Here is a 23,929-nt window from a genome sequence, read left to right as displayed (position 1 = left end):
TGTAGTTGGCCACCAGGTTTGCACACATCTCAGGAGGGATTTTGACCCACTCCTCTTTGCAGATCTTCTCCAAGTCATTAAGGTTTCGAGGCTGACGTTTGGCAACTCGAACCTTCAGCTCCCTCCACAGATTTTCTATGGGAATAAGGTCTGGAGACTGGCTAGGCCACTCTAGGACCTTAATGTGCTTCTTCTCGAGCCACTCTTTTGCTTGCCTTGGATGTGTGTTTTGGGTCATTGTCATGCTGGAATACCCATCCACGACCCATTTTCAATGCACTGGCTGAGGGAAGGAGGTTCCCACCCAAGATTTGACGGTACATGGCCCCGTTTATCGTCCCTTTGATGCTGTGAAGTTGTCCTGTCCCCTTAGCAGAAAAACACCCCCAAAACATAATGTTTCCACCTCCATGTTTGATGGTGGGGATGGTGTTCTTGGGGTCATAGGCAGCATTCCTCCTCCTCCAAACACGGCGAGTTGAGTTGATGCCAAAGAGCTCGATTTTGGTCTCATCTCACCACAACACTTTCACCCAGTTCTCCTCTGAATCATTCAGATGTTCATTGGCAAATTTCAGACGGTCTTTATATGTGCTTTCTTGAGCAGGGGGACCTTGCGGGCGCTGCAGGATTTCAGTCCTTCACGGCATAGTGTGTTACCAATTGTTTTCTTGGTGACTATGGTCCCAGCTGCCTTGAGATCATTGACAAGATCCTCCCGTGTAGTTCTGGGCTGATTCCTCACTGTTCTCATGATCATTGCAACTCCACGAGGTGAGATCTTGCATGGAGCCCCAGGCCGAGGGAGATTGACAGTTCTTTTGTGTTTCTTCCATTTGCGAATAATCGCACCAACTGTTGTCACCTTCTCACCAAGCTGCTTGGCGATGGTCTTGTAGCCCATTCCAGCCTTGTGTAGGTCTACAATCTTGTCCCTGACATCCTTGGAGAGCTCTTTGGTCTTGGCCATGGTGGAGAGTTTGGAATCTGATTGATTGATTGCTTCTGTGGACAGGTGTCTTTTATACAGGTAACAAGCTGAGATTAGGAGCACTCCCTTTAAGAGTGTGCTCCTAATCTCAGCTCGTTACCTGTATAAAAGACACCTGGGAGCCAGAAATCTTTCTGATTGAGATGGGGTCAAATACTTATTTCCCTCATTAAAAGGCAAATCAATGTGTTTTTCTGGATTTCTTTGTTGTTATTCTGTCTCTCACTGTTCAAATTAACATACCATTAAAATTATAGACTGATCATTTCTTTGTCAGTGGGCAAACGTACAAAATCAGCAGGGGATCAAATACTTTTTTCCCTCACTGTATATGTGAATGAATGATAAATACTACAATGGGTCCAGTTTGTGGACAGTTTGTATTCAAACTAAAACCTCTTAACTAGTTAATGAAGATGATTTAACTGTATTTGCTAACTGAATGTCCCAATTCCATATTGCTGATACAGAGGATAGAGATGGTTTATTTCACCCTTAATACTAATCATCCATGGTTGTTTATCTGACCATAAAGATAGGTCTATCTCTATTACAATTCAGACAGTTTCATTTTAGGATATAACCTAGCAAAAACGATGACACTGATTGATCCAGATCAATCGCAAACAATCCCCCCCATGTTGCCACTTCCTGGTACAGATATGTAGCCTTTGGCCCAGGCTTATCAGAACGGTATAAAAAGTGATATGTATTCTCTTTCAGACACTGATCCAGTGTCTCACTGAGGACCAGGTAGGACTTGGGCTCTATGTTTTTATTATTATTATTACATTATAGTTTTACTATCACCCGACCGTCAGTTATAACCTTTAACCTCCAATAATTGCAACATATTAAACTTGAAGATGGACAGTGCAGAAGCACTCGGGCAACCTTAGCCACACACAACATTCTTACCACCATGGTTTGTTTAATGAAATGAAAATGCTTTTTTCCAGGTTCCTCTTTGGTTTTGTAAGGAGAGGCCGTGCAACTACAAACTCATCATGGCCAAACTAACACTCCTCACTGGTAAGTCAAATTCTGGCAATGAAATATTGTGATACATTTTACATAATCGTGTTAATGACACCATCGTATACTCTAGATACACTATATATACAAAAGTATGTGGACACCCCTTCAAATTAGTGGATTCGGTTATTTCAGCCACACCCGTTGCTGACAGGTATATAAAACTGAGCACACAGCCATGCACTCTCCATAGACAAACATTGGCAGTAGAATGGCCTTACTAAAGAGCTCAGTGACTTTCAAGGTGGCACCGTCATAGGATGCCACCTTTCCAACAAGTCAGTTCATCAAACTTCTGCCCTTCTTGAGCTGCCCCGGTCAACTGTAAGTGCTGTTATTGTGAAGTGGAAACGTCTAGGAGCAACAATGGCTCAGCCGCGAAGTGGTAGTCCACAAAAGCTCACAGATGCTGAAGCGCGTAAAAATGGTCTGTCTTCGATTCCAAACTACCTCTGGAAGCAACGTCAACACAATAACTGTTCTTCGGGGGCCTCCCGAGTGGCGCAGCGTCTAAGGCACTGCATCGCAGTGCTTGAGGTGTCACTACAGACCCGGGTTCGATCCCAGGCTGTGTCACAAGCGGCTGTGACCGGGAGTACCATAGGGCAGCGCACAATTTGCCCAGTGTCGCAAGGGTTTGGCCGGAGGGGCTTTACTTGGCTCATCGCGCTCTAGCGACTCCTTGTGTCGGCCAGGCGCCTGCAGGCTGACTTTGGTCGTCAGTTGAACGATGTTTCCTCCGACACATTGGTGCAGCTGGCTTCCGGGTTAAGCGGGTGGGTGTTAAGGAGCGCGGTTTGGTGGGTCATGTTTCGGAGGACGCATGACTTGACCTTCGCCTCTCCCGAGCCCGTGGGGAGTTGCAGCGATGAGACAAGATCGTAATTGAAATGTTGAGAAAAAAGTGGGTAAAATACAACAAAAAGAACTGTTCGTCGGGAGCTTCATGAAATGGGTTTCCATGGCCGAGCAGCCGCACGCAAGCCTAAGATCGCAATGCCAAGCGTCGGCTGGAGTGGTGTAAAGCTCGCCGTCATTGGACCTGGAGCAGTGGAAACGCGTTCTCTGGAGTGATGAATCATGCTTCACCATCTGGCAGTCCGACAGACGAATCTGGGTTTGGCGGTTGCCAGGAGAACGCTACCTGCCCCAATGAATAGTGCCAACTGTAAAGTTTGGTGGAGGAGGAATAATGATCTTGGGCAGTGAAGGGAATTCTTAACACTACAGGATATAATGACATTCTAGACGATTCTGTGCTTCCAACTTTGTGGCAACAGTTTGGAATGAGATGTTCGACAAGTAGCTGTCCACATACATTTGGTCATGTAGTGTACTTTGTTGACTGCATGCAATTAAGCTTGTTTGATTTGTCTAATACAACAAATGTTTAATTCCTGTTTCAGGACTGTCCGTTTTGATGTGTCTTCAAATGGGTACGTTTTGTAGTTCTTGCAGCATTACTCTTGATGTATATCCAAACTTAATTGTACTGTAGCTACCAAAAATAGGATATCGTTAAGTAACATTAATATGGAGAAAATAAATAACTTACTGTTGAAAAACATGGCTCAGTACATAGCAGACAACATTGATACAATCCTAGATATGGTCACTGTCAAAGTCTTTGTCTATGACTTTGTTCTGATGGGGGCCTGATACTAGTAATTCCTCAACAGTGTCATCAACCAAACTGTTGTGCTACTTCACCAACTGGTCCCAGTACAGACCAGGCACTGGGAAATACCTGCCGGCCAATGTGGACCCCAATCTCTGCACTCATCTGATCTACGCCTTCTCAATGATCAACCACAACAACGAGCTAGTCACCTACGAATGGAACGATGATGTTCTCTATCAGTCCTTCAATGGGCTCAAGAACCAGTGAGTTTTAGCTACTGAGCTATATGATTGATGCCTTAGGTTCTCCATCAGCATTTTGTGCATTTACAATAATTATTACATACTCACATTTATCTTTAAATGCATTGAAATTGGGTGTGTTGATGAATCTCTCTTGTCTTGGACAGAAATCCTGCACTGAAGACCCTGTTGGCAGTTGGTGGATGGAACTTTGGGTCCAGTCAGTGAGTATTGTTGCCAGATAGCCATGATTAAGTTGTACATGTTTCAATGTATTTTACTGAAATAAATAAACATGTTCTTAAGTATCTATTGGTCATTATGCTTTTCAATTAATAATAACAATTCCAGGTATTATGATTACTGACACTGAATAACTTTTCAGATTCACCATCATGGTGTCAACACCTGCCAATCGCCAGAAGTTTATCCAGTCCTCCATCAGTTTCCTGAGGATGTACGGCTTTGATGGCCTGGACCTGGACTGGGAGTACCCTGGATCACGAGGGAGCCCCCCAGAGGACAAGAATAGGTTCACACTGCTGTGCAGGGTCAGTTTGGCATTCACAGCCACAGTAGTAATAATCAAAGATCTGGAAAACATTATATTTGGATCCTGAGTAACAATTTTAATGGGGCACCATAATAATTATGTTCAACTTTAACTGATCCAGCACAACTTCGAAATTATATTATTTCATAACATTAACAAAATACACTGTCTCATTTGGTTCTGGGGTCCAGGAGTTGCTTGAGGCATTTGAGGAGGAGGCCACTGACACCAGGAGACCAAGGCTGCTGGTCACAGCTGCAGTGGCTGCTGGGAAGGGAAACATTGACAACGGTTATGAGATTGCAGAGGTTGCAAAGTGAGTCCAAAAGTTAAAACAGAGGGCCGTCATTCACCATAGGTGATTGGTATAGTAATAATTATTGCGAAGGTTTATAATTTACCATTTAGTATTTTCCATGTTACATTTTGTGACCTTTCACCTTGTGTGACTGTGTAACAGATACTTGGACTTTATCAATGTGATGTCCTATGACATGGGTGGAGCCTGGGACCCATTCACACGCCACAACAGCCCCCTGTACCGTGGTGCTTTAGATGGAGAGGAAGGAGAGCTCAAGTATTTCAACGTTGTGAGTAAAACATATTACCAATCATTATTATTTTGAAACCATTTGAAACCATAAATAATCTAGAAAGCATTTTAGAAACCATTAACAATTTGTCAAATAGTTGTTGAATGTTTACTCTTTTTCCAAAGGACTTTGCCATGAAGTACTGGCGGGACCAGGGCGCCCCTGTTGAGAAGCTGATGATGGGTTTCGCCACCTATGGGCGCACATTCCGCACTGTCTCAGGAGACAATGGCGTCGGAGCCATAACGAGTGGACCAGCCTCTGCTGGAACCTACACCCGTGAGGCCGGCTTCTGGTCCTATTATGAGGTCAGTACTGACTAAAGGTCAGGGAGAGGGGTCAAAGTTCAAAACTACAAATACAGTTGTCACTGGTGGTGCGATCTCCCAACTCCGTGGAGTCAATTAACACGCTATGTTTTGGAACCACTTGGAAACACTTGTAGATGATAAAAAAATAGATTTTAACACAATGCATCAATGCACACTTTCAGTATACTGTACTCAGGGCCAATTCAAAACAACAGCAATCAGCTTTCCAACCTACTCATGACATGTTTATTTTTCTCTTCCACCAGATCTGCACTTTTCTGAATGGAGCAACTGTTGAGTTGATTGAGGATCAGATGGTTCCCTATGCCACCAAAGGAAATGAGTGGGTGGGATATGACAACTGGGAGAGCTTTGAAATAAAGGTACGGTATCATATTACTTAAGACGACTTAATGTGCAAAAAGGAATCTTCTTTCAGTTGATGGCTGTAAATTGTAGTAGTCGAATGTCTTGCTAATTTAAACCATAATATCTTTGTCATTGATTACATGGTGATTGGTTGATGGCTATATGGTTTTGTGAAATAAAATATTTGGTCATTTTATAGGCACGCTATCTAAAAGACAACAAGTTTGGAGGGGCCTTTATCTGGTCTCTGGATCTGGATGACTTTGCCGGACAGTTCTGTGGACAGGGCAACTATCCCCTGATCAACCATCTGCGTTCTCTTCTGGCCTCAGGTAAGCAGCCATTACTAGAGCACTGAGGTTTAAGTCTCATAAGAGGTTTGGTTGATATAACAATGACATTGTATCATTCCATTCTTGACAATACACTCTGTGTTTGATAGATTTGCCACCCCTTCCTACCACAACACGTCCACCACCACTGCCAGCAACTACCACCAGCAGTGTACCCGCCACCACCTCCACCACCACTCCTCTGCCCGGCAGTGGCTTCTGTGGGGGGAAAGCTGACGGTCTGTACTGTAAAAAGGAAGACCCTAATGCCTTCTACCAATGCTTCAATGGACACACCTACCTCCAGAAGTGCGCCACTAACCTTGTTTTCAACGAGAAATGCAAGTGCTGTGACTGGAATTTGTAGAACATGAGCATGGCATAGGAGTTTTCTGATAATGTACAAATTGCAGCCTGAGTAACTGATATACTATGTTTACCTCAGTTTCATGATACCAAGGCTAGTTTACATTTAAATGAAAAAAGATGTACTCCAATTACAATGGAATAATAAAAAGTGAGCAAAAAATAAAGTATTTGTGTAATGTTTGTATGTAATGTTTATTGATGCTGCTTATTGTGACTAGATTCCAAGAGATTGGAATCTCTTCCTATCATTTGAAATGTTTGAAACCTTTGTGTTTGTTGTTACACAATTAACCCAACTGTAAAGTACTTCACACTTCAAACTCATTCCACAGAGGGCCGAGTGTCTGCAGGTTTTCGCTCCTCCCTTGTGCTTGATTGATGAATTAAGGTCACTAATTAGTAAAGAACTCACCTTGTGGACTAGGTCTTAATTGAAAGGAAAAACCAAAACCCCAAGGAACAGACACTAGGCCCTCCATGTAATGAGTTTGACACCCTTGGTATAGGTGAATTTAGACCTACTGTCTGAACACTTGTAAAATCACGTCGGACTGTACATTGTAACAATTTGGACACATCAACTGGAAACAAAGATGGCCGTCACCACAGTGCATCATGTTTATTAACCATTATGTTCACCACGCACATCAACGATATCTTCAGCTTTATTGGCCCATTACCTCACACACTAGGCAGCAGTATTATAATAAAATGTTTTATTTCAGTTATCTGAAAACAGATAAATCAAGTATTGCACCTCAATTAACATGTTTAATATTCACAATAAAAAAATCTCAAGTACCTCAGAAATCAGCAAGTAAGACATCACGCAAAAGTTGAAATATGGCCTTTTAAGAGCTTGCGATTTCAAGTTTCATACCATTACTGTATATTGAAAATAAAATGATTTATATATCTTTAGAAACCATTCCACAGGGAGGACATTTGGCCAGCAAATATCAGATTATAGCTCTCACATGCACACTGCATACACTTCACTCATCACAATAATCTCCATTTCAAGTTTCATGTCAATGATTAACAACAAAATAGTAACATATTACATTGATTTTGTACCAATTAAAAACGTTCTATGGCCATACCAAAATTCTAACTCCATATCTCTAATGCAGTACTGTCACCAAGCGGCAGTGTTTTTCTTTCCTTTTTTTACAACACAGAGATCAAAATCTCCATGTTGTATGTCTGTTCCCCTTGAGATCTTGCCCCCTTTTGATGTCTGAGTAATATTGAATTGATGTACTCATTGATAATACAAATCGGACTGTCTTCATTCAAACTATAGCATTGGTAGTTTGTTGTTTATCATATATACTAATCACCAAGAGATGTATGTACTTCACCCAAAATAAAGGAGGGACCCAACCTGAAGGGGTAAATAGAATCTTACACAACAAAGTGTAATTTTGATCTGGATTATGAATTTAACAGTGGCATACACAGCCCCCACCCCACCCCTCCAATACCCTGCTTTAGAGCTCATGACCAGCACTGTGGGGAGAAGGGAGCTCCTTGATGTCACAGTTCTGGATCAGATTGAAGTAAAAGACGACCAGTTCCTCGTAGTTCTTCTTAGAAATCCTCTCGTCAATACCATGGAACCTGGAAATGTAGAGAATGCATAAGTACTGGAACGATAGCGGCCAAACTACAGTGTTAGTAAGGTGAGACTTTCGTTTGTTCAATGCAAACAGAGGGCATTGTTTAACCCTCCTTGTCAAGATGCTGTGCATGTAGGGCTGACTTACATGTTATGGTTCAACAGTGTCACATGGCTAGATCATAAGACTGGAGTTTGTCTCATGATCAACAAAAGGGCTGTGTTCGAACAATCTCCTCAACCCCAACAGGCCAAAGATACAGTATGTTGTACAGTACGTATCCAGTTACTATGACTACATTCAGCACCTGATAAAGAGATTGGGGCTGGAGAGAGCTCTTCTCTACAGAATATTCAGTGCTCCAGCTACAATGTGAGTCATACCTCTGGGTGTCCCCTGGTCTGATCCAGGTAGGTGCAAAGCGATAGATGTCCTTGGCCAGGTCAGTGTAGTGGCGGCTGTCTGTGTTTCCGATGCAGATACCTGCACGTTGGAATATGATAGATTTGTATGTTGAATCCTACTATGTCATAGATATGTGAATATGTTGCCTGAAAAACCCATACCAAAAGCAGGATCCCCCCCAACATCATCGTGGGCAAATCAACCAAATACCATTCCCTCTCCACACACACTCCCTTCTATTCTGTTTCTTACCAGGCGCAACAGTAACTTGTGGGAACTGGTCCAGCACGGTCTTCTTGATGGTCTGGAACCCAAAGGATGTTTCATCATACGAGCTGACAGGCAGTGGGTCAAAGCCATTCACCAGCTCCATCTTCACTCTCTCATCTCCCACTGTGGATTGGATGAACTCCAGAACCTGACAGGAAGATACAAACACTATCATTTTGAAAACTGGGGGAGTTTTCAAAATGGTCAAGCATGACTAAATGGTTTATAAATTCAGTGTCTCGGTTTTGTGAGATCAACCTATGATTTTAGCTTTACAGTATAATAGATAAATAACATTAATTTTGAATATAGCATGCTGTTGAACCATATACGTAGATGCGTAAAATGCTATCCCCACCTCTTGTAATGACTGTGCTGGATGTATCCGCATATTCACATAGGCCTCAGCAAGGGAGGGAAGAACATTCACCTGTGAAGAATAGAAACATCAAGTACTGTATTTGCGTAAAGATGCAGTCCAGGACCATATAACTTAACACAATTTGAATTTTGAACATATACAAATTGCAAAAAAACAAGAACATATCACACAAAATGGATGACGTAGTACAACAATTTCGGGGACCCGTATGGCTCGAGAGCACTTTCAAAACTATTGGTGAAATTATAGAAAACCTCAGGAGCATCACTTTAACAGACACCTTCATGCACTATAACTCATTTATTATGACAAGATATTGTACCTTAACACCTGAGTTGAACATGGTGACTGCAGTTGTAGTTCTCACAAAAGCATTTGTGTCAGGTCTTCTTTCCAATACTCTGTAACATAAACAAATGTTGTTATTTAGGTTTTATAACTCAATCGAGTATAATCTGCATGTAACTGAAATAATCAAGGTGGAACAAACCAGAGAAATTCAGTGAGGGAAATTACCTGCCAATAAGTGAAGAGAACAGCCACATATTCGACATGACAAACTTAAGTGGGAGTCCAAACTTTAAGACAAAGACATTTCAAAGTGATTTAAAAAGCTATGTACTTATTTAAAATGTTGTTAAGACTAGTACTAAACACTAGTCTCTTTATAGCAGATTATCTGATAGGATAATTGAAGCCAATGTAGGATAGAGGTTAGACACACAGGATTACCTTGTGAGCTAAGTGTTCAAAGGTCCTGCGGTCAGGGCCTCCACCAAACAACATGGGCATTGGGTTGTCCTCCAACCTGACAAAACAGACCACGTGTGCTTAGGTTCACAATATGACATGACACAATATATTCTATGACGCAGGCCTAAAACAATGTAGGCCTAGCCGATTTAGAAATGTCCTCCCTTTACTGAGTTCACGCATACTCAACTGAGGTGTATACAAGCTTACTTTCTTGTGTTCTTCTTATTTATATTTCTTGTGCGTTTTTTTACTACTTTACGTTATAGTCCTACGGATATTTATTATTGCATTGTTGGGATAGAGCTAGCAAGAAAGGCATTTCACTACACTTGTCCGCGTGACAATAAAACTTGAACCTTGAGCCTTATAAAATATTTGTCTATAATGTTCATGGCTGACCAAGAAAGAAAAGTGGAATTCCCCTTCATTTAACTGTACCTGTAGGTGTTAAGCAATGGCTACACACAGAAGACCCATCTAGCCTGTGATGAGTGTGATTCCCAAATACCCTCTCACCTTTTGACAGCTCCAGCCAGGATGCCGATGCTGCTCTCTCTGGGAGGCATGGAGGAGTGACCCGGGGCCTTGAAGACACTCAGTTTCACAGTGGCTTGTCCTTTCTCAGTGACCCCAATTCTGACACATATACACACAGGCAGGCCCACACACTTTTAATATACTGTGAGTGCAATCTATGACGTAAGCCGTATAAGTAACACTTAATAAAGGAGAAAGACATTAAATATGAGACAAGAGTGAATGAATGAATGCTTACAGAGCAGCAGGCCCCTGCAGACCACTGATGACTCCATCCAGCACAGCCAGACCCTCATCCAGTACGAACACCAGCTGCACCCCTTTCTTCTTCAGCACCTTCACTATGTTCATGGCCCCCTGGAAGCCACTCACCTACAGTACAGACAGAAGATCATGTTTCTGATTTCTGTCCCTTTCGGTTTCTGAAATAAAAGACCTCTACCAACTTCACAAACCTCTTCATCATGACCCAGACCAATGAAGAATCCCCTTCGCGGAGAATAACCTCTTATCAACAGGTACTCCAGCGCCTGAAGAATTCCCTACAGTGAAAAAAATTGTCTGGTTAGATTCTGACAACGTTAAATCATATTATTGGATGAGGAAAAACAGTAACCACATTGTTAATCATGCAATGCCCTTGGCCTAAATCAGGGATGGGCAACTTTGTTGGGGGTGGGGGCCACAAAACAATCCCCCGCCCCACACACACTGCGAGCAAAACATTTTAGTAACCCCGCTCTCGACAGCAGAGAATTTTTACATTTATTTGGTGCAATTCTGCACATTTTGCCATGGGGTGTACAGAAAATGTTGCAGTTTTAAAGCACGTTTGCTGCAATTACATATTTTGTAATTTTATAACTAATTTCATGCAATTCTCCTCATTTTGCCATGAGGCGGAGAGAAATGTTAGCAGTTTTTAATATATCTGAGTGAGACTGACAAAATCAATGGAGGGGGACCCCCAGCAGGTAATTTGACCATGATAACACATTTAGATAGCTGTCCACAAAACTCATTTAGCAATCTAAAATAATGTAGCTGACATGGGCTTATTGACTGACTATCAGTGACTTACATAAAAAGAGAAACTGCTGATGCACAACCAAATTTCTAAATGGCCCCTTCTAACTCGCAACAGTCAGTTGAGACCCCAACTGAGTTCCCAAAATTGATCTGAGGGCCTTCAAAAAGGGGGGCCGTGCCGCCAGCTGCCCATCCCTGGCCTAAATCATAGCAAACAAATCATAGATTTATCTCTACGCTCTGATCCTTGTTCTTGGAACACCCAGGTCCCATAAACCTCTACCTACAGTCAACCCTCACCATGACAGACTGCTTGTTATCGATGGTCCCTCTACCGTAGATGAATCCATCTATCTCCTTTGCAGAGAATGGTGGGGCCTCCCATCCATCACTCTCATCAGCAGGCACCACATCTATGTGGGCCAGCAGCATGTAGGGGACCAGGGCCAGGTCAGAGCCAGGCACCCAGAACAGGTGGCTGTAGTTGGCCACAACCTCATGCTGGACCAGGTGGGAAGAGAACACTGTAGGGAAAACTGGCAGAGGGGGGGGGGAAATATGTTTAGTGTAGGGCAGGGGTTCCCAAACCTTTTCTGCCCAAGACCCCATTTTGATATAAAAAAATTCTCACGACAACCAACCATGTGAAAAAATTATGTAATTAACAGCCAATGTTCACTTTTTTATTTGGAGCTATGGCAGTCAATTGGAAAAAATTTTTTTACAGTATTTCTGATTGTATTCTCAACTCACCATCACATACTTTTAAATGTAGGGCTATGACGTCCAACCTGGATCAATATTTGGTTTTAATGCAGACGAGAGCACTGAATCAAACTTCACACAGTTATGAGCAGGCGAACGGTACCATGAGTTTTATGGTGCTTTCAAGACAACTGGGAACTCAGAAAAATACGAGATCAAATCATGACGTCAGTGATCTTCAGGTCGGAGCTCTAGAAAGAGGCCTGAGTTGGAATTCAGAGTTGGATGACCGTTCAAATCGATTTTTCCCAGTCTGATTTTTCCCCATGCCTCCTTCTCTTGGCTTTGCCTGGTTCACCTTTAGAAGACCATCTCCAATAAGAATGATTTCCTCTGAATCGGTTACTCATCTGTAGAATGTTTTTGTATTTCCCCCGCATGCTTGGGTTCAGTTTCGTTCAGTTTCCCAAATAAGTCTGTTACATAGGCAAGGAGAAACATTTTATTTTCATTACAAAGTCAACTAAGTCCCTTTTTTCCTTTTTTAAACATCCAGTGTGAATGACAACACTTCCTCTCTCAAAGTGAAAAATCTTTCCAACACTCCCCCTCGTTAACCACCAAGCCTGTGTGTGAAATAGAACATTGTCATGCTCTGATCCCATACCTTCACATAGTTTTGCGAACAGGCATGCACACAGTGGATGTGGTTTGATGTAGTTTACAATCTAAGTTACCTGCTGCAGTATATCTCAGAGTTCTGTGCTCAGCTTTTTTGCCGCCAGTTGCTATGTGTATCATACAATGCGTCCATATGGTAGAGGAGACACATTCATAACTAGAGCGCAGAGGCCTGCCCGCCGTCCCACCATGGATGGAGCCCCATCTGTGCAAAAGCCCACAATTCGACCCCATGGAATCTGTTTTTCATCAATATAGCCACGCAGCACACTGAACATCCCCTGTGCCGTTTCATGCTCGGGAATCATGAGACAGAACAATGTCGTCGTAGCATCCCCTGACATGTATAGCGAACAAAAGGCAATGCATGGGCATCTCGGCCCTCATAGCTAACGTCCATTTAGAAAGCATAAGCTGAGGAGTTTGACTCATGCAGTCAGTTTCCTCTTGATTGCTAGCAATAGCTTAAATTCTTAATTTAACACAACTAATTGATGAGAGTTTCTGTGCCTCTGCCTCCCCACACATTGTTTTCACCATATTAATTGCGGTCAGTAATATCAAAGTCTCTGCAATAGCGTGTGGTTTCATAACGTAGTGGTCCTAGCCATTCACCGTTGGAATGATTCAAGTGCAACGGTCAAGTGTGGCCTTTTCCCATGATCTAAGGGCGCTCTCGGATTGAATTTTATCTTTTATTTTTGAATAATTTTCATTTTGATTTTTATGGTTAACCACATTACAATGATTGAGATACAAAGACGAGATATTATTTTTCACGACCCCTAGTTTAGGAACTGCTGGTGTAGAGTGTTGGGGGGGTAAAATAAACATTGCTTTTAGAGCTGAACTGATGATACAACAGAATCCCAGAAGCACACTGCATTTTGTTTTATGCCTGTAAACCTTACCATTGCTGAGATATTACAATTTGTGTCTGAATTCTGGGTCAAAAGGCTGCGGGAGATAATGCACAGGTCAATGGCAAAGCCTTCGCCAAAAATGGCACCAAAGTTATCATTTTTCCAACTAAGTTATTTATTTTGACCTACTAATGCAATTAATCACACACACGCTACTGAACTAACCTGAAGTAATACTTTTAGGGTTTTAGTGTGCTCATAAACAGCAACAATTATGTAATTCGACTAGACATACTCCTTTTTCTTCTGCCCACCCCTGCTCTAAAACCTTTGAGCTAGAGACACTAATCTAACATTACAGACTGCTTCAGACTAGATTACCTGAAATGACCTTTTTAAACCATAGCAATATATGCATACAATTCAATGCATTCCAAAGCCCATAGACTTTTAACGGGGAAATTTCCATTCGAAACTCCTCACACACCTATGCTACTCACCAAACCTTAACCCCTCCCTTAGACTACACGAGTGTGAGTGTGAGTGTGTGTGTGTTTGTGTGTGTGGTGGCGGCTAACCTTCCTGAGCTACTCTAGCAAAGGTGAGATTGTAAGTGTTCATAAATGTGTGCACAACAAACCGTTTTCCAAACATTGCTTCTAATAAATGGGCCAAGAATCTAAGTTAAAATATTCCATACAGGCAGATGTCATTACACTAGGTGCATATCTTAAGTTCCTTAGTTCATAGTGAACATGCAAAAAAAACAGGCCTATTAATATCAAACAAAATGAGCATCTGTACTTTTCACACCACCAATAAACTGTGTGTACGAAAGAAAGACAAAAAGAAAGAACAGAAAAAAAATACAAAAATAAACCAAATAAAAAAGATGACATTTGATGGTTAAAATGTAGACTGTCATGAGAGTTTAAGCTCTGAGCATAATGATCATGTGCTCACACATTACCTTGACACCTGTCCAGGGTTTCCTTTATGAAAATGTAGTGCCAGACATTTGACCTTAACTGACATTTGAGAAATTTAGCAGACCGATATGCATTGGGTGCATAACGTGATTAAAGCATCCACCCACGGTGCTGAGAATGACAGAAATCACATTTAGATTATGGTAATTAATCTTAGCAGAACATGCAAGCCGAGGATGGATTGATGCGTGTCCTTACCGCACACTTTGAAGATGTTAGAATAACTGTCCACATGTACTTTTCCTCAGCCAACAAGACAAGTAACAAACAGCAAAATCACATAGGCGGTGTGTGAGTTTCAAGTTTGGGGAAGCCAATTTTCACCATAAAAATTCACCTTTATAATAAAGCATTCCATGCATCATCGCATTTGCAGACTTATGTAAAATAGCCTAATATTCGTAACGTGATTAGTGGACTGGATAGTCATAATTTAGGCTAATAATATAACACAAACACTGTTCGCAAAGACTGTTCAATGCATGGCTGAGAGCATAGAATGTAGAGGCCTGGGCTATATCAGTTACATTTCTTTTTTCTTTGCATGGGAAAACCACATTTCATGCAATTTTACTACACTTTATGACTTGTGAAATTAGCTGAATCTTTTTTAATATGACAAATTACAGTGTAGCCTACTCTGCTGACACTGACAAACAGATCAATAAAATTGACATATAATAGGCCTACGAGAAGGGGAGACACAAATAGAATATGACATCCATCTAAACTGGAGGAGGAAATTGTCCAAAAACAAACTTAAGTGGCACTGACCCAACAATGATAGAGTGAATATCACTGGGGATATGGCCGATGCTCTCCGCTGGTGCCAATAAGATAGGCCTATTGTTGTTCCCTCAATTAAGTTGAGAATTGTTATAACTAAAAGACCGATTTTAGTCTTTTCATTGTCTTCTCTTTACAGCAATAGCCATTTGCTTTCCAAACTATGTTTTCCCACAATTTCATTTAGAAATATTGCGATATGCTTGGCTGGGCCCCCTCTACTTTTGACTGACAGTCGCAACTCAATAATCATCTACAGTATTTGGTATTTGCTGCACGCGCTGCCTTTGCTTCCAACTGTAGGCTATTCCATTTAAAACAATCCACAACTTTTAAGGCTTGGGGAAGCTAAATGTTCCTCTGTGGCCAAATCATGCTTTAGTAACCTATTTTGAATTATTTTATTTATTTCTGTATAGACAGGAGTAGGCTAATTAGGCTATATAATTTTGGCAATTTAATTAAAATGTACTTAGCCTTATGGACGCGCCACCTATGAGCCTATGTCAATCTACTATCCACCATAGAAGAAAAGTTTACCTATTCGATTGGTCAGCTTGTTGAGAAAGAAATAGCCCAAACAGACTCTGGGACAGGTGTGGGACAATAGATCCCAAATTCATACAACCAGTAGGCCTAGGCTACATAACTTTTTTTTTTTTTTAAGCAATGAATCTGATGCAACAGATCAGAACGTTTTGCTTAAAAATGTTGATAAACTATTATTTCTTATTATTAGAGCAGCAATGCCCACAAGGCAGTAGGCTACGCGCGAATGTGCATTTAGCTACATGACAATGAAAGAAAGTTGAAAACCAGTAGAACATGAGAGAAATAGGCTACTGGTTTCAATGGCAAATGGAAGTCTTTATCAAATAATTGCCTCTACGGATATGGTCGGATTTTGCCTAGGCTACTAGGCAAAAGAAAAAGCAAGGTAAAACATGCCTCATAATATGTAGTAAAACATTCAGGTTTCAAACAATTAAAATGTTTTACATTTACATTTTAGTCATTTAGCAGACGCTCTTATCCAGAGCGACTTACAGTTAGTGAGTGCATACATTATTTTATTTATTTTTCATACTGGCCCCCCGTGGGAATCGAACCCACAACCCTGGCGTTGCAAACGCCATGCTCTACCAACCCTCCCCTACCCTGGACGACGCTGGGCCAATTGTGCGCCGCCCCATGGGTCTCCCGGTCATGGCCGGCTACGACAGAGCCTGGATTCGAACCAGGATCTCCAGTGGCACAGCTAGTACTGCGATGCAGTGCCTTAGACCACTGCGCCACTCTGGAGATTATTATTAATTAAGTAGCTATATGTTTTCAAAATGCATACTGCCTCCAGCTCATTGAATAATGGTGTGTGACATGCTGATGAAGCCTGCCTTCTGTTGCCTATGCATTTGAATGGCGAATGAGAAGCGCGCTTCAATTAGCAGTTGAGAAATAAAAATAGAAGCTCTTTAATCGTGGCCCAAAAACTATTTTTAACATATGATTGCATTTAGAATTGTTGCGCAATGATTGGGCTTATAAAAGCGCTGACTGACAGATTATCCGCTGAAAGGCTCTGTATTTGTATGCTGTGCAAGTGTGTATTCATTATGCATGTTATTTATCACACGCGAACAGCATACAGAGCCTTTGTGCGGAAAATCTGTCAGACAGTGCCAATTAAATTCCACTAAATGATGTATATTACCCCATAGACCAATAAGCATGACTGGTCAAATGTATTTACATCAACTGTTATTTCCATCAATGAATCGGCTAAAAATCATTATTTCGCAATGGGATTAAATATATATATATATATATATATATATATATATATATATTTAAATCGCCTTTTCTATTTATTTATACAATTCAAAGGCCAAAAGCCAGCTATTACCAGTTAATGGAAACCCTGCATCTGTCCCACCTTTTACCCCTCCCTCACAGACTACTGTGTGTACTTACATTATACAAACTAATTGGTCAGAAGATGGGTAGAAGAGGCCATCCAGACGAGCAAGATATGTTAAACATTGGAAGAACACAGGCCTATTAATATCAAACAAACCAAAACAGAATGAGAATCTTTAATTTCATACAAATATGTATGTAGACTGGCAGTCCTTGCTGAGGGCATTTATCAACCAGTGGTCCTCTCCTTCCCTCCCATCTATCCTCATCCCCCTCTCTCTCTTGTGATATAAAGACAGGTGCCAAGCAACGTTCCTCTCTCTCCCCCAACTACTAGCTAGCTAGCAAGCAGACTTGCTGAGAACAGAAGTTGTCACCTCCGTGGTCTAAATGCAGTCTCACTTACCGCATATAAAATTGTTACTAAGAATCTGAGGTTTGAATGTATTAAAGTGTATTTGTTTCACCAAATCGAGAGAGACAGGGAACGCGGTGCGAGAGGAGAAAATCTCCACCACAGCCAGCCAAGCAGAACGCCCCACTCTCTCCCCACAGTAAGCAAAGGTTGGCTAGCTACCGTAGCTCTCTAGCCAAACAGTTTGTTAGCCACCTACTCGCGGTAAATCTACAAACGCTTCAACAATTCAACATTAAATCTTGATAATGGCATAGCTACATTTCCCCATGAACCTTATCTTTGTAGTGATAAGTAAATGTTGCTTACTTTCTCACGGAGGCGATTTCTGCACTTTTTCCACAAAACTACTTCCAGACATCAGTCAGCATGTATATTTCGCTTCGAGTTTAAACTCAAATCGTTTATGATTGGACAAGATAACACTTCCGAAATGGAAATGTGAAAGCAGTATTTTCAGGAGCGCCAAAAGGGGTCGTCAGAGCTCCCCCGATTATCAGAGACTTGCTCACGAACGGTTCATAAGACAACATTGACATTTACAAGTTATTCACAACATATTAAGGAAGATATTTATGTCCAAATATTTAACTTTAACAGTTCATCAAAATATTATGATTTATAAAGTGAGCACCAGCGTCAAACAATTATCGCTCAATAGCCATATTTTGTTACATGATATAATTTATAATCAGCTTTTAAAATAATGGAGTAAAAGGGGTTGCATTTCTGCTTGAGTATCATAAAGCTGTGTCCTAATGCTAATTGTTAACTTTGTGTGCTCAGTGAAAACATGTTTCCTACAGTAACCGTCTGCCTTTGGATCCTAAACAAAGAATATCGGCGGTTGGCGGGTAGGTTACCTTTCCTCAGGAGGCTGTCGAACTCGCGCAGTGCGGTGACGTTGAGCTGAGTCTTCGAGGTTGACACCGTGGGAATCCGGATTGCCTCTGCATACAAAAAAGCCGGTGGCGTTGACCAAATTTGGTGTGCACATTATAGCGATTATTCACACAACATAGACTGTCAAATCTGTTCGGCTTGATGGTCAAATTAGTCCGGATCTCACTGTTATGTATGGTACGACGTGCTGTACGTCGTACTGTACGTTGTTATGGTTTACGACAGTGTGCTGCGTTACGGATGAATGGGTTGTCAGAATGCGTGGCACATGTCATTAAACGACAGAGTGATGTTCAATGTGAAACTGTGCAGATGTCCGTTCTTTTACAACTAGGCTAGATATAACATTGGCGACGAAGATGGCTGAATTCAGTTTACCACCGCCAGCACCATTCCTCGCCGTGCCTGGCGAACCTCCAGTCCCGTGGAATAACTGGCTTGATAGTTTTAACACTTATTTAGAAGCTATGGACTTTTCTACAATCTCCGACAAGCGGAGGACAGCACTGCTCCGTCACTGCCTTGGTACAGAGGGACAGAGGATTTTCAGAGCGCTTGGATCGGCTCCTACATTCACTGCTGCAGTCAGCCTCTTACGGAACCACTTCGCCGGGAAAGAGCGAGTGCTCCTCCGACGCTACCGGCTACGGAAGAGACACCAACGGCCGGGTGAGTCCATTCAAAGCTACGTGGCTAATCTGAGGGATTTGGCTAGCTCTTGTAACTACGGGACACTTCAGGACGAGATCATCAGGGATCAGTTGATAGAGGGGACGTTATGTGAAAAGACAAGGGAGAAACTGCTTTTGGAATCGGATAATTTACAACTAGATGGAGCTATTAAAATAGCACTCCAGGTTGAAGCGGCGTTGGAATGCTCTTCTATGCTAACAGACAGCTCTGCAGCATACACTCGGCCCCCCAGCCATTCTCACACAGCAGCTTCAGCCCGAGCAGGCGCACTACAACGATCACGCGCTGCGCACGCCCTCCCGCGTCGATAGCTGCATGGACACAGACACCGACATGCCCGTGCAGCAGGCACACAGACAAACAAACAGAACTAGCTGTGGCAACTGTGGGGCTAGCTCTCACAATTCAAGGGCTTCAAACTGCCCAGCCCGTGGGAAAATATGCAAGAACTGTTCAAAATACAATCACTTTGCGAAAGTGTGTCGTTCTGCCCCTGCTACTAGCTCCACCCAGAACAGGCCCTTCGTTTCATCTCACTGTCAACATGAACACACGGAAATCCGAACCGTCTCCACCAACCATGTGTCATTCAGGACATGCACTGTGCAGCTGGGTGAGGTGGGTTTGCCTTTGCTGCTGGATACTGGCGCTGCGGTGTCGTTGCTCAACCTTGCCACTTACTACAAGTTTTTCAGTCACCTACCACTCCAACAGCCCTCCACTGCCCTGTGTGGGTACGGTAGATCTAAGATAGACATTGTAGGCACCCTCCAGGTCCCAGTACACTACGGCACCAAACATCTGCCATCATTCACATTTCATGTTGCAAAGCGGGGTGCCAACCTCCTGGGCCTCGACCTCTTCACAGGCTTGGGATTCACACTGAGAGATGACAGTGGGTCAGCTATCTACCAGGTTACCTGCACATGGCAACAGAACTGGCCGACTCTGTTTGATGGACTGGGCTGCCTCACAGCCTTTACTCACAGGCCCCTAGTGAATCCGGAAGTGACCCCAGTCATGCAGCCCCTGCGGCGCATTCCCTTTGCACTGCGTGATGATGTCACAAAAGATCTCCAGTCACAGTTGGATGCAGGCATCATTGAGCCAGTCAACGCTGCCCCCTGGATTTCAAACTTGGTCATTGCAACCAAAAGTCAGGTGGAATCCGGACCTGTGTGGATCTCCATGCTGTGAACAAGGCCGTTGTCCCGGATAAGTACCCCTTGCCTACAGCTGAGGAGCTGACCGCACAATTCCATGGCTCCACGATCTTCACGAAGCTTGACCTTCGTCAGGGTTATCTTCAGGTACCCCTCCATGCAGCTAGCAGAGACCTCACGGCCTTTGTCACACACGCTGGCGTGTTCAGATATACACGCATGCCTTTTGGACTTAGCTCCGCCCCCCAGCTGCTTCCAGAAGGTGATGAGCACCATCCTCGCTGGAATACCTGGGGTGGCGGTCTATCTGGATGACATCGTGGTCCACGGCCCTGACCTCCACATCCATGATTATCGACTCCACAGAGTATTCAGTGCTCTACTGCGGAACAACCTGACCCTGAACGGTGGAAAGTGCACCTTTGCAGCTCCAGCCGTCGAGTTTGTGGGCTTCCGCCTGTCGGCCAAAGGCATTGCCCCACTCATGTCGAACATTGAAGCCGTCCACCGGATCCCGGAACCGACCTCAGCCTCTCAGGTGGCCTCATTCTTGGGCATGACAGCTTACTACCTCCGGTTTCTGCCCCACTACTCTCAGACCACAGCGCCCCTTCGCCAGCTCCTCAAGAAGGATGAGCCATGGGCCTGGACGGCAGCCTGCTCAGACGCGGTCCGCTCACTGAAGAGCCAGCTCACCACAGCCCCAGTCCTGGCTCACTTTGACCCCGTCTGCCACACCATTGTCACATGTGACGCCTCAGCTGGAGCACTAGGAGCTGTCCTCTCACAGCTGCAGAATGGCATTGAGAGGCCCGTCGCCTTCGCCTCAAGGGCCCTGAGCCCCACAGAACAACGGTACTCTGTGGGCGAACGAGAAGCACTGGCCTGTGTCTGGGCGTGCGAAAGGTGGCACCTCTACCTATATGGCCGTCTGTTCACACTCCGAACCGACCACCAGTCCCTCACAACGCTACTGTCAGCATCAGGAACTGGCCACAAGCCACTTCGGCTGCACAGATGGGCCGACCGCCTCAGACAGTATGACTATCAGCTGAAGTTCACTCCGGGGAGGGATAACGTGGTGGCAGACCTCCTCTCACGCTCCTTTGACGCTCCTACTCCAACCGTCTTGCCAGACGACAACGAAACAGAGCTTGTACAAATGCTCTACGCTCCTCTTCAGTCAGTCGTCTCACTGGAGGAGCTGAAGCAAGCATCGGAACAGGATCCCACACTGTCTACCCTGCGCACCTACATACGCACTGGATGGCCAGCACATGTGCCGGAAGAGCTGGCGACTTTCGCCAGAGTGAAGCACGAACTTTCTTGCTGGGAAGAAGTCTGTGTCTCTCGAGGGTTTTGCACTGTGGTCCCGAGTGGCCTGCGTGCGCGTGTTCTATCCATGGCGCACGAGGGTCACTTGGGGATAGTCAAGGTCAAACAGCGATGTCGAGACCTTGTGTGGTGGCCAGGCATCGACCACGACATTGAAGCCCTGGTCAGGGATTGTGCTGCATGCCTCCTCAGTGGGAAAACAGGACAGTCCGCCCCACCCCCCTGCAGCCTCTCGCATGGCCGTCCCACCCCTGGGAGCACATCCAACTGGACATCTGTGGCGAGATCCATGGACACGCAGTCCCTCACCATCAGCGCTTCCTGGTGGTGGTGTATGACCTCCACTCTAAGTGGCCAGAAGTGGTTCCTGTCGGAACTGTCACAGCACAGGCCATCGTGGACATCCTAGACAGCCTGTTCACAAGGTGGGGCCTACCCCTCACCCTTACCACGGACAATGGGCCCCAGCTAACCTCTGCCGAGTTCTCCTCATATCTCAGCAACAAGGGAATCAAACACATCCGCACGGCCTACTACAACCCACAAGCTAACGGAGGGGTGGAACGCTTCAACCAAACGCTGAAGAACGGCATCAGAGCGCACCTGGTCCAGGGGTGCACGTTCCAAACTGCTTTGAATCAAACGCTAATGCACTACAGAGCAAGCAAACACACAACAACACAGGTCTCCCCGGCATCCCTCATGCTAGGTCGTGAGATGGAACTGCCACTGGACAGACTCAGAACACAGAGAGTAGCAGAACCGGCGACTAGGCGCACCCAAGAACAGCAGGCAGTGACCGGGCACCAAAGAGCAATGAAACAGCGTTTTGACAAGGCACACAGGGTGAAGAAGTCGATCATTCAAGTGTCAGACTGGGTCCGAGCCCGACGGCCTCAGCGGTGCAACAAAATGGCCTCATTCTGGTCGGACCCCTTGCAGGTCAGTCGACAACTGGGGCCCGCCACATTCATGATGAGCAATGGATCACGCTGGCACGCCAGCCGCCTCAGAAAAGTCCCTGCCCCTCAAGGAACACGAAGGCACACAAAACAGACATGCAGGCCAGAGACGCCACTGGATGGACCTCCTCCACCACTACCACCTGAGCCCCAGCCTCTGTGGGTTCCCCAAGGGCCAGAGCCACAAGCGGTGACGGTGGAAGAAAGGCCTATGCGGGCACGAACTCGCCCTGCTTATCTGGGGGACTACTTAACCTCTTTTCATTCTTAGGCTCCGTTAGGTGTCTTAGTCAACCTCCAGGTTAATGGACTGAACTGGCTAGTTTGGAGAGTCCATCCGTTTAAGGGTTAATGTTTATTTCTTACAGGTATCACTCTAGGTTCTTGCCCTATGGACATTTTATATATGGTACCAGTCCCTGGTTTTGGAAAGGGGGGGGAAATGTTATGTATGGTACGACGTGCTGTACGTCGTACTGTACGTTGTTATGGTTTACGACAGTGTGCTGCGTTACGGATGAATGGGTTGTCAGAATGCGTGGCACATGTCATTAAACGACAGAGTGATGTTCAATGTGAAACTGTGCAGATGTCCGTTCTTTTACAACTAGGCTAGATATAACACTCACCTCTGAAATTCTCAAGAAGCTCCTTTCTCTGGTGCTGGTTTATGTCAGACGCAATGTTGTTCGTCTTCTCCCAGTGTGCAAGTTGAAGTCCTGCATTCACATCAAACGTCAGAGTCCTTACAATGGCTGCAACGAAACATACTAAAACAACGAATAATAAGCTAAAAGACAAAATCTTGACTAACTTCAGAATGTTAAATTTTGCACTGCGGTCAGCCATTTTTATTATTTGACAGTGCACACACGGAGTGTTAATGACAGTGCAGCTGCTCGTGACGTTTTGATATATGAATGACCATTAGAGCGCCAACTGTTGGGCTGGAAATAGGATATCCGCTATCTGCCACCCATTATGTTAACGTTTGAAATGGTAAGCGTTAGGGTATGGACGTCACAAGGATTCCAGATAGCATTGACCCTGGCAATATGTCACCAGACTATCAGCATACCGACTGCTCAACTAAATATGCA

General features: G+C 44.0%; 2 protein-coding genes across 2 annotated transcripts; one reads left to right on the top strand and one right to left on the bottom strand.

The window, feature by feature from the left end:
• The first annotated feature begins 1,712 nt into the window (after positions 1-1,712).
• LOC121545643 (acidic mammalian chitinase) lies at positions 1,713-6,600 on the top strand. The gene is made up of 12 exons (XM_041856358.2): positions 1,713-1,744; positions 1,951-2,023; positions 3,433-3,462; positions 3,706-3,910; positions 4,057-4,113; positions 4,275-4,440; positions 4,634-4,758; positions 4,903-5,032; positions 5,161-5,343; positions 5,613-5,729; positions 5,915-6,047; positions 6,158-6,600. The coding sequence occupies exons 2-12, from the start codon at positions 1,999-2,001 to the stop codon at positions 6,412-6,414; spliced, it is 1,428 nt and encodes a 475-aa protein (XP_041712292.1). The 5' UTR covers positions 1,713-1,744; positions 1,951-1,998; the 3' UTR covers positions 6,415-6,600.
• Positions 6,601-7,020: 420 nt separating this feature from the next.
• On the bottom strand, positions 7,021-23,912 carry pm20d1.2 (peptidase M20 domain containing 1, tandem duplicate 2). Its single transcript, XM_041856357.2, has 13 exons — positions 23,459-23,912; positions 18,637-18,723; positions 11,718-11,953; positions 10,844-10,930; positions 10,627-10,760; positions 10,368-10,487; positions 9,828-9,903; positions 9,612-9,673; positions 9,418-9,496; positions 9,072-9,143; positions 8,696-8,861; positions 8,422-8,521; positions 7,021-8,039 (listed from the first exon to the last, which is right to left on the bottom strand). Exons 1-13 carry the CDS (start codon positions 23,676-23,678, stop codon positions 7,910-7,912), a joined length of 1,569 nt encoding a protein of 522 aa, XP_041712291.1. The 5' UTR covers positions 23,679-23,912; the 3' UTR covers positions 7,021-7,909.
• Positions 23,913-23,929: the final 17 nt, after the last annotated feature.

Source organism: Coregonus clupeaformis, chromosome 30 (genome assembly GCF_020615455.1).
Source record: "Coregonus clupeaformis isolate EN_2021a chromosome 30, ASM2061545v1, whole genome shotgun sequence".
NCBI lineage: Eukaryota > Metazoa > Chordata > Actinopteri > Salmoniformes > Salmonidae > Coregonus > Coregonus clupeaformis.
Note: the sequence above shows the minus strand (reverse complement) of the source record. Positions and strands in the feature narration are given on the sequence as shown.

Coding starts and splice junctions, on each gene's coding strand:
- pm20d1.2 (XM_041856357.2), bottom strand. CDS start 23,678: ATGGCTGACCGCAGTGCAAAATTTAACATTCTGAAGTTAGTCAAGATT. Junction 8,862..9,071: donor CAGCACAGTCATTACAAGAG/GTGGGGATAGCA, acceptor TCTTCCTGTCAG/GTTCTGGAGTTCATCCAATC. Junction 8,522..8,695: donor ACAAGTTACTGTTGCGCCTG/GTAAGAAACAGA, acceptor TCCAACGTGCAG/GTATCTGCATCGGAAACACA.
- LOC121545643 (XM_041856358.2), top strand. CDS start 1,999: ATGGCCAAACTAACACTCCTCACTG. Junction 5,033..5,160: donor AGCTCAAGTATTTCAACGTT/GTGAGTAAAACA, acceptor CTTTTTCCAAAG/GACTTTGCCATGAAGTACTG. Junction 5,730..5,914: donor GGGAGAGCTTTGAAATAAAG/GTACGGTATCAT, acceptor GTCATTTTATAG/GCACGCTATCTAAAAGACAA.